The 10,335-nt window shown below is 51.7% G+C and overlaps 1 protein-coding gene across 2 annotated transcripts; it reads right to left on the bottom strand.

Annotated features, from left to right (window-relative positions):
- Positions 1–223: 223 nt before the first annotated feature.
- On the bottom strand, positions 224–8,536 carry LOC101916908 (V-set and immunoglobulin domain-containing protein 4-like). 2 transcript variants are annotated; one of them, XM_055818172.1, is made up of 7 exons: positions 8,298–8,536; positions 5,359–5,715; positions 4,422–4,703; positions 4,017–4,112; positions 2,689–2,802; positions 2,254–2,275; positions 224–1,349 (listed from the first exon to the last, which is right to left on the bottom strand). In XM_055818172.1, the coding sequence occupies exons 1-7, from the start codon at positions 8,350–8,352 to the stop codon at positions 1,139–1,141; spliced, it is 1,137 nt and encodes a 378-aa protein (XP_055674147.1). In that variant the 5' UTR covers positions 8,353–8,536; the 3' UTR covers positions 224–1,138. The 2 variants fall into 2 exon arrangements, with proteins under 2 accessions (XP_055674147.1, XP_055674148.1); XM_055818173.1 differs by lacking the exon at positions 2,689–2,802 and having other exon boundaries at positions 8,298–8,534.
- Positions 8,537–10,335: the final 1,799 nt, after the last annotated feature.

Here is a 10,335-nt window from a genome sequence, read left to right as displayed (position 1 = left end):
GGGAAACCCAAGTCAAACTTCCAAGTCAAACCATGGCCATGACTGTACTCTTGCCTGTTCTGCAGAATTAAATCAGAAGACTGAGAAAAAGGACAAATTTGCAAGCAACAGAAAAATGATGGCACTGCATGGTGAAATACCAAGGAAGTCAGAATTCATATGCAACAAAATCCTTTGAAGCCTTTTGTATTTGCCCTGGAAAAGAAAACACATTGCACTAATTGAGCACTTTTCAAGTGTATTTCAAGGTACAAACATGAGCACTCACAGCATTCCCATAACATAGGTCAGAGTTAATATCTCTGTTGTAATCAAGACAGATTGATTCAAGTCCCACAGAGTGAATCAACATCAGTCTGTTGTGTCCAGGGAGGTCCCTCGCTCCATCATTATTCCACGTGCCTCAGATTTCTCTCTTTTATTATGCGTTTGGTCCCCACACGGTAAAAGGAAAATTCTAGCATTTCCTTCAACACCAATTCTGCTTTTCCGGGAGAAAACCAGAGGGTGGCAGTTAGGAGGCTCATCACCCACAGGGCCATTTCCTCTTCCTCTAAGCAATGAGCTCCAGTCTGATAGCAAAAATTGCATTCCTGGGACATCACTCCCCCCCTCTGCAGTCCCTTTATTATGCTCTAATAAAAAAGACTCAAGGACAAGCAGGATGTACAACCAGTAATTGTTGAACGTGAAAAGCCAGACGGCATCCATTTCCAGCACAATCCCCGGCTCCTCAGCTCCTTGCAGTCTGGGATGTCCTAACAGGGGAACATGCACTGGAAAGTACACCTTACCAGTGTTACTGGCTAGCAGCACTGCACCCAGCTACACCTCAATTTGCAGGCCAAAGTGTTTCCACTCCTTCAGATCCTCTCTTCCTCACCTTGGCCCTTCAGGCTCAGAAATTATTTGCTCTGTAAAAGTAGGTTGATAATCACCTGGCTGAGGGTTTCCGCACCAATGAGCTTCATTTGCCAAAGCCCGAGATTATGTAGTTCCCCTAGGTTAAGGAAAGCAGTGAGACTGGTACATTTATCACAGCAGGAGGCAGACAGGAAGAAGATTTTCCTTTGGTAAAGTTTACCATTGAGTATCTGCAGCCCTGCACGGCTGCTCATGAGGAAAAGCTGGTACTCTACTAAATTCTTTCTGTTTCATATTCTGATTCCATTGCACTCACAAGGTTCTCATACTCAGGATTCTTCCTGATGTATACGCTGTTGTGGCTGTCATCTTTCACAGTGAAAGTATCATTGAATGTTTCAGTCTTACAATTTGTCTTCTTGTGTAGGCACTTAACAGGGACTTCCACATCAGTCTCCAATCTCATGACATCTGCAGTGCTGCAGCTGAAACAACAGAGAGACACTATTGAGAAGGATGACTACATCAGAAGTCATTTGATTTACACCTTAGCCAAAGACAAGATCTACCACATAATCCGTGGAACAGCAAAATTTATATTAATCTAGTGAGGGCCTGGGAGGCTCTGAAAGACAATAGAAAGTAACATTAAAAGAATTACACACACAAGAAGAGGCAACAAACAGTTAACACTGCTATGTACTATGTACACATGTACATGTATGTAAACACTGTTTATGTACCATAAACTCACATAGCATTACTGTATTATACTCAAGAGTTACCAGCAGATGGCCTAGCCTTTAGGAAGTAACTACCAGTAGTAACTGGGAAAATGGCAATGTGTGAGACTACAGATGGCACAGGTATTTCTCTGAATAGAAAAGTAGCATGAAGGGATTAAAGGCTGAGATTGTGACAAGGCAGAAGGTATGTTTGTATCATTGTAAACAAACAGGAATTGCACAAAATACAAAAACACTTGGATAAGCACTGGGACATGTTTCTTAAAGGGAAAGGCATGTATAGAAGGAACTGAGCTTGAGGGAAAAGCTGACAATTTTTTTGTGAATTTTTTTTTTCTTTGTGAAATAACAGTGGGAATTTACTACAGAGAACGGTTTTCCCATGGCATCTATGAGGCAGGATCGAAGGACCCTGAATACCTTTCCCTCATTCTAACATATCAAAGAGTGGACTCTTGCTACCTCATGCATTAAAATATTAATGCCCTCATGCTGCTAACTAAATGGACTGCCAAGTATTCAGATCCTCCTTCTGCAAGTCAAAGAAATATTTGGTTTTTCACTGAGCAAAGAGGCTTTTTGGAGACATCAGTATGATGCCCTCAAAGTCTTCTTAACGATCCACATGAAAATCTGTACTCACAAAGCAACTTCATAGAGAGGTTCTGGGAAAACAAAAGAAGAATCAAAGATGTGCATCAATATGTTTTATGTGTCACAGAAAAAAACCAGCTGCTTCCAGGTATTCCCACCTTCAGGAATAACCCTCCCACCCTGCCTCTCTGGGGAAGGGACCAACTGGGGCCGATGGGAATAGGATGTGGCTGCCGGGGTTGGGGATGGAGCCGAGGCGAGCACCGCGCCGTCCCGCCCCGTCCCCTCGGACGAGGGCCACCCCCACCCCCGCCCCCGTCCCGCCTCGGGCCGGGCTTCCCGCCGCTCCCGCCACCGCCCTCCGGCCCCAGCCCGGCCCGGCCCGGCCCCCCACCGCCCTCCGGCCCTGACCCGGCCCGGGCCCCCACCGCCGCCCGGCCCCGGCTCGTCCCGTCCCGTCCCGCCTCGTCCCCCGGCCGCTCACCCTTCTTGCCGGGCCTGCGGCGCAGCAGCGCGGCCATCAGCGCCCCCAGCGCGGCCCCGCCCAGCGCGGCCGGCAGCGCGTACAGGGGCGCGGCGGGCGCGGTCTGGGGGGTCCCTGCGGGCGGGGGAAGCGCTGTGAGCGGCGGGCGTGGGGGAGCCACCCCCACCCCCACCCCTCGAACTTCGGGCGGGGACCTGCGCAGCGCCTCGGGCCGCGCTTGCCCGCGGCTGTAAGCCGAGGCCGGGGCCGGTGTTCTCAGCCCCTTTCGGTCTGAAAGGGGAGGCAAAATGCCGGGCCACGACCGCGCTCGGGCAGGCCCGTGGGCGCGCAACCAGCAGGGCAGCCCTCGCCCGGGGAAAACCCGAGGCCGGGCGGGGCGGGGGTGGCTTCCCCGCGGCAGCGGCTGCCGGCAAGGCTGGGCCTGCAGACGCGTCGGCCAACCCGGCCGTGTCCAGCGCACCCCACTCTCCTGCGGCAGTGGGAGGCCCCTCCGGCACGGCATCCCTCCCGGAGCCCGGCGTGGCGGCAGGAAGGCCTGCCAGAGCTAAGGCTCAGCGCAGCGGGACCCTCCCGGGCTGGGGTAGGCAGCCCCCTCCGCTGGCTGGCGGGCCCGGCCCGCTGCCCGGCCCAGCCTGGACGTGGCGGCTGTCCTGAGCTGCCTGTCCTCTTCTGAGGAGCGCGCCACACGTTGATTCTTGCAAGCTGCCGCGCCTGAGGTGCGCGTTAAGAACACCTGCCGGACCTGCTCTTGGAGCCACCAGCCGGATTTTCATCCCTGATGTGTGGCCCGCCGGCAGTCATGCGGGCAGCACGTGGCACTGGCCTCCCCACCTCCCCGGCCATCAGCCCGTGGGTCCCTGGCAGCCCTGGTGCATAAGAGCTCTAGGCACCACCACTTGTGGCTGGCTATGGCATGGCTTCGGCTTTGTCCTGCTTGGACACATCCAGGCATCCACAGGACTATATGTCTCCTACGGTGACTTCTTGGTCTGGGGGGCTTTACTGTCAGCAGCTGCACCTTAAGGCTGCCTGACACATGAAGCCCCACACCAGGCTTCTTGCCCCAGGTGGGCTGAAGCTGTTCATCCCCCAGTTTCCCAGGCTGTGGTCCCTCTAGCACTGGCTCTGCTGCCATCCTGGGGAGCTCCAACCCAGCTACCCACAGGCAAGCACCTGCATCTGGGGCACAGGGTGGCCTGTCTCTCCCACAAGCAGAAAGGATCTACAGCCCAAAAGGAACATCAAGTGGATTTGCCTCATTCACCTTCTTTGTCACTCACAGAGTGCCAGGGTGAAAGCAGCCCTTCCTTGCAGCCCAGGTCACTCACCTGTGGGCACTTGCTGGGTCCCACTGCCTCGAGGGGTGAGCGGGGGTCTGGCGTGCCTGTCAGTCCCAGCACTGGGCTGCTGTGTGACTGGGGACCCTGCAGGAGAGTCAGGTCATCAGGCTGTTTCCCCCACTCCCTGTCTACAGTACAAGCCAAATGAGAGCAAGACATGCCCAGTGCAGGAGTCAGGCTCCCATACTGCACAGCTTTGGCCCTGGAGGGACACAGGGGACATTTTCCTGACCCCTGCCATGACCAGGCACCCTCTGAAGCAGGGAGGATGCCAGCCCCTGTGGTTTCCTCTTGGGGCAATTGAGACACCATTCATATTTAGCATGTCTGATCCTGCTGTAAAAGAGGAAACTCCCTGCAGTGGAGATGAGGAGCTCTGCTCTGGGGACTCACCTCTCACTGTCAGCTCAACGGTGTCGCTCTGCTGCACTGCCCTGGCTCCAGCCCTGTTCTCTGCCTCACAGTAGTACTTCCCGGCGTCGGAGGGCTGCAGGCTGTCCCACGCCAGCTCAGCCTGGCTGCTCAGGAGCAGGGCTTTCCCTCCCGGGGTGCTCCTGAACCAGCGGTAGCTGATGGGGGGGGACCCGTCGGCCACACAGGTCAGGCTGGTCCTGGCTCCTGCCGGCACTGCCAGCCCCAGCTCACCCGCCCTGATGACGGGCTTGGTCACAGCAACTGGAAGACAAAGCAGACAGGGCCCAGGTCACGCTGGCCCTGGCTGGCTGGGCAAGGTCCCCCTGCCACGGCAGCTCTGGCTCTAGCTCTCAGCGCTTTCCCAGGAGGAAGAGGGGCACGGCTCTTGTGTTGCCTCTCTGCGCACATTAAGCTCAGTTTACTCTTGCCTAAAGCCAGGTTTACACCAGCTATACTGCCATTGCTACTGTTGTATCACACAAGTCCTGTTCTGTCATGTGGCTGCCCCCTTGCAGAAAATTATTTCTAGCACCTGCTGAAGATGCTCGGGATGGGGAGAAGGCAGATTTGGTTAGTACAACACCCACTTGCTGTCCCTCTTGCTACAAGAACCACAGGGATGCTGGCTCCTGCACAGAACCAAAACCAGAGCTGGATGTTCTCTCAAGCACCACAGGTTCAAGTGGCCCATTGGTAGATCCAGACTGTGGTGTATACTGACCGATCCCCCCTCCTCAGCCTGCCCCTATGCCTCTGTGAGTGGAGAAGAGGGGCTGGAGGGAGGAGAATGCCTCACTTCCAGCCTGGATGTAGGTAGACATTATGGTGTGAAAGTCTGTTCCCACCAGCAGCTGCTTCAATGTGCTCTGTGGATTAGACTGGCTACACAAGAGCAGGGCTTTGTGGCAGGATTTACCTTTGACTACTTTAACCACAGTGGTCACCTCCTTTGTTACCAAGCTGTTGTTTTCAGACCTCCAGATGACTTTACAGGTGTAGTGTCCACTGTCAGGCATTTCGAGGTTCTCAATTAGGAGTGAGGCGTTCCCTGGGCTGTGCTTTGGGACGCTGACCCGGTCTCGGAACTGAGCCAACAGGATGTGGTCACCAGAATCGTCCCTCCGAAAGATGGTAGAGGTCCTATGGTCTCGCTCTATGCTCCAGCTGAGCATTTGCTGTGTGAAACCTTCTGAGGGCATGTATGCACACGGTAAAGTGGTGGTTGCCATCCACGTGCCCTTGACCTGGGGGACACCAGACAGATCCAGGAGGGCTGCAGGGAACAACAGTTAAAAGGAAGAAATAAGAATGCAGGAGGAGAATGTCCTTAGAATAGATAGGATGAGCGGGCAGTGGAAGCCACAGCACACAGCCATGTCTTAGATGTCCTGTAGACCACAACCAGCTAAACCAGGGCCTGTCCCCACTCACTGAGCACAGGGAAGTGAACAGTTGCTTCAACCTCATGGCCATTTTTATTGTTTCTTTCTGAACACTTGCCAGTTCTTAATTCCTTCTTGGTACAGAGAAGCACAAATCCTACTCCTGGTGGCAACATCACAGCTATAGTCTTATATTCTGTCTCTTATTCCTGCTCTCTAGCCCCAGCCTTTACACCCTACCTCTGCTTCTTGGCTTTCTGCTCCCGCTTGCACATGGTGAGTCAAACAGCAACTGACACGGGATGCTCTAACACCACTTGCAATGTTGGCTTCTACCTTCTATATGGGAGGAAGGATGAACAAAGCAAGTTTACTGCTTCACTGCAATTAACAGTGAATGCAACATGTTTGCATTCATTAATGTCACTATTTTTTAGTGCAACTTCCCTGGTGCTCACAGGACCCAGCAGCACTTCTCTGTGCAACAGCCTGTCCTAGAGCTGACTGGAAGTGCCAAGGAGAAAGGCAGGCGAGCATCTATGGACCTGGGTCTGCAGGGGCGGCTAAGGGGACAGCTGGGGCTGAGTATGGTGGAAGATTATTTCTGACATGGAGCCTTGGTTTTCCTTTACTGGCTGACATAGAGCAGGCACAGCTCCATTTTTCAAATCTCACATGCCAGTCAAATGCAACTCCTTGATATATCAATTTTTAAAGGTTTTCCATTGCTCCTCCTCTTCTTTTCACAAGCTCCCATCAAGAAAAACTAAGAAGGGTGGAAGCTACTTAGGAAGCTGCTCAGAAATAACCTCAAGGCATTTGGTGCACTCAAGTTCAAGTATGTTTGCTGTTCAGTGTATTCATCTGGACATAATTTTGTTTAAACATTTCTCCAATATTATTTTGCCTTGCTATGTGCCTTGAAATAGCTGCCAGTGTGCACTGATTCCCTGTGGAGCAGCTGCACTCTGTATATGACCAGTTTCAACGTTAGTGGGGATGATTCCAAGGGAAAGCTGATTGGAAGGAGTGGGAGAAACTCAACAAAATAAAAATCTCTGAGACAGCATTTTTAAAAGTATTTCCTCCCAGTGACACTTCTTAAACTAGGATGTAGCCTTCCAGACAAACAATATGAATTCTCCCAACAGAGGGAAATAGAGCTGGACCAGACAAAAACCTGAAGGGCTACATTAGAGACTGATCAGAGGGATTTATTTAAATTATGTATAATGCATGATAACGGAAAAGAAAAAAATTGAACTGTCATATTCTGGCCCATTTTCTAAAATGAATGAGCCTCTTCCTTCCTAGTTTGCCAGCACCAGCTGTCCTGGTGGCCTGGAAGTACCATGCAGGCAGGAGCCTTTAGGAATGTACTTTGAAGTACTGGACCTGGAACAGGAACGGTGGACCAAACCCAAACTTTTTTCTTTAGCCTTAGAAAACTTCAGATCTGACCTATTTGGATCCTACCTGCTTCAACCAGATAAGAACCCTGCCAGGCACTCAAGTGGGTGCAGGAGAAGAGGGGATGGATTTTGTGGTACCTGGCTCATTCTTGCAATGCCTCCAGCTGCCGGCCCACTGAGACCACAGCTCCTCTGGGAAGCGCCTCATGTAAATAGCAGGTTACCTGAATTTAGCTGGACTTGGCTCACCTCTACCCATACCCCCTTATCCCGCTCCCCCTTTCCCATCCTCCCCAGAAAGGCTGATTATGTTCAGCTGCATTAACTCACAATAAGTCACTTGAGAGGCAGATCCCAGAAATCTGCAAAGCTGCCTTTTTTATGATAAGTGGGGAAAGTACTTCAACCCAGTTTTCTAAATGTCAGGAGCAATTCTGTGCTTCTGTATACAGCTTGTTAAAGCACCTTTCTCCTGTTTCCCAAAACCTTTCTCTTCCAGTGTCAGTGTCATATGTGCCCTAGGAGTGGCACATATGCCTCATGGGCATATGAATTGAAGCAAAGATTCCAGCATCACCTCTCCTGGTGTGCCTAGAGAGTCATAAGATCAGGAGAGACCAAGGGGGATCATGTGTGTGCCTGCACCTTGTTGCACAATTACAGCTCTTCTTCCCAGGACCACGGTAGCAGAACAATGGTGATGCATTATGAAATTCCAGAAGAATGTATATTCCAGCTTCACAAAGACTGTTTCGGAAGCTAACACACCGAGCAAGTGCTTTCCAAGGGTCCTCAGCAATCATGTTTTGCTCTTGCTTTGGGGTGTGGAAGCTGAGCTTTTGCCCAATACTGCCCCATTTGCCCCCACTCTTAAAAGCACCTTGTCATATCTGATACCAAGGGAGACTCCTGCAAATCCTTAGGCTCTATTTTTTCATACAAGAAACTAAAACTTCCTACACTTGACAATTTTTAAAAATTAAGACACTGTAATTCAAAAGATTTTCCCTATCCTCTTAGTACTCTGATTTTTGTTCCTATGCATTGAAGCATTTACTCACCATTGCAGCTGATGAAAGCCATCACAAACACCACTATCCGCACAACTTCTCCCATTCTCCCAGAGCTGCAGGCCTGTCCTCCTTTCCCTGCAATTTGTGAGAGACCCCCACACTCCTGGGACCAGAATGCAAGTGAAGAACACTTCCCTTTCTTCTGTCCTTTGTCATGTCAGATCCTCTTTCTGAAATATCACGAGTCCATTTCACTGCTGAGTTAGGTGAAGAGTGAAGGATGGACAAAGACTATAAGGATCTTTCCAGTTCCATTGCATGTTCCCCTGTCCCCACCCACTTCTCTTACCATCCTCTTGACTTTTCTGACTAGTGCTCTTTTTTATTATTATTCATAAAATCACAGAATGGTTTGGATTGGAAGGAACCATACAGATCATTGTGTTCCACCTCCCTGCCATGGGCAGGGACACCTCCCCCCAGCCCAGGTTGCCCCCAGCCCCGTCCAGCCTGGCCCTGAGCACCCCCAGGGATGGGGCACCCACAGCTGCTCTGGGCAGCCTCTGCCAGCGCCGCCCTCACGGGGAAGAATTTCTTCCCAGTATCTGCCCTGAGTCTGCCCTCGGTCAGCTTAGAGCCATTCCCCCCCGCCCTGTCACTGCACCCCCCCGTACAAAGCCCCTCCCCAGCTTTCTTGTCGGCCCCTTGAGGTACTGGAAGGTGCCACAAGGTCTCCCCCAGAGCCTGCTCTGCTCCAGGCTGAACAGCCCCACCTTTCCTAGCCAGTCTCCATAGGAGAGGTGCTCCAGCCCTCTGATCATCTTTGTGGCCTCTTCTGGACCTGCTCTGACAGGTCCATGACCTACTTGTGCCGGTGGGCTCCAGAGCTGCACACACTACTGCAGGTGGGGTCTCATGAGAGTGGAGTAGAGGGGAAGAATCACCTCCCTCAACCTGTTGGCCATGCTGCTGGGGATGCAGCCCAGGGTACGGTTGGCTCTGGGCTGCACGCACACATCGCTGGGTCATGTTGAGCTTCTCATCAGCCAATACCCTCCAGTCCTTCTCGTCAGGGCTGCTTTCAATCCATTCTCTGCCTAACTTGTATCTGTGCTTAGGATTGCCCCGATCCACATGCAGGACCTTGCACCTGGCCTTGCTGAACTGCATGAGGTTCCCATGGGCCCACCTCTCAAGCCTGTGAAGGTCCCTCCGGATGGCATCCATTCCCCCCAGCGTGTCAGCTGCGCCACACAGCTGGGTGTCGCTGGCAAACTTGCCAAGGGTGCACTCAATCCCTGTGTCCATGTTGCTGACGAAGATGTTGAACAGATGCTCATGATTGTGTGTTTCTTTTTTAATTTCTTTTCTTCCACATTTACATTCACTTCACAGTGAAAGAGCTTTATGATGACTACACAGTCAAGCGCTTGGTAGCAAGGAGAAGCAAACCTGAGTACGCTTGTAAAGCATGAATTCAGTTTCATCTGACGTGTGTGTGATGGTATTGCTCAGCAGAGTGCTCAGGGGCTCAGCATCCATCTCCATTGTACCATAAGAGCTCAAAGTGCTCAGGGGCTCAGCATCCATCTCCATTGTACCATAAGAGCTCAAAACTGGGCATCCAGAGATGGAAAAGCACAGGTCCGAGTGCACTGACTCACCTAGCACCGTGCAGGATTATGAGGCAGGGACCAACCTGTTGATGCTCAATTCCATTTCCTTCATGTCTTCAGCTCCTTCAGCTTTTCCACCACACGCATGTACCAGCTTCAGCAGCAGCAGACTCCCTGAGTGCAGCCTGGTTCACCTTCTGAGCAGGTCACTCTGTGACCTGAGCAAGGAAGACAACCAGCACTAGTTTCTTTGCCAAACAGTCTGAGCCTTTTAGACCACAAAACTTCGGATGCCACTTCTACTGCTTTTTTCTGTTTTAACAGAAAATGTCCAGAGAAGAAGTATTAAAAACCCCAACATCCTGCTCTTTACTGTGATAGGAATTTCCCTGCAAAAGCTCCATTTTCTACCACCTGCCCAGAAACGGTGCCCTATTGCAGTGCAGCTACAGATGCAGTTAGACCTGCCG

This window comes from Falco peregrinus, chromosome 13, assembly GCF_023634155.1.
Source record: "Falco peregrinus isolate bFalPer1 chromosome 13, bFalPer1.pri, whole genome shotgun sequence".
Taxonomy (NCBI): domain Eukaryota; kingdom Metazoa; phylum Chordata; class Aves; order Falconiformes; family Falconidae; genus Falco; species Falco peregrinus.
This window is presented reverse-complemented; position numbering and strand designations above follow the sequence as displayed.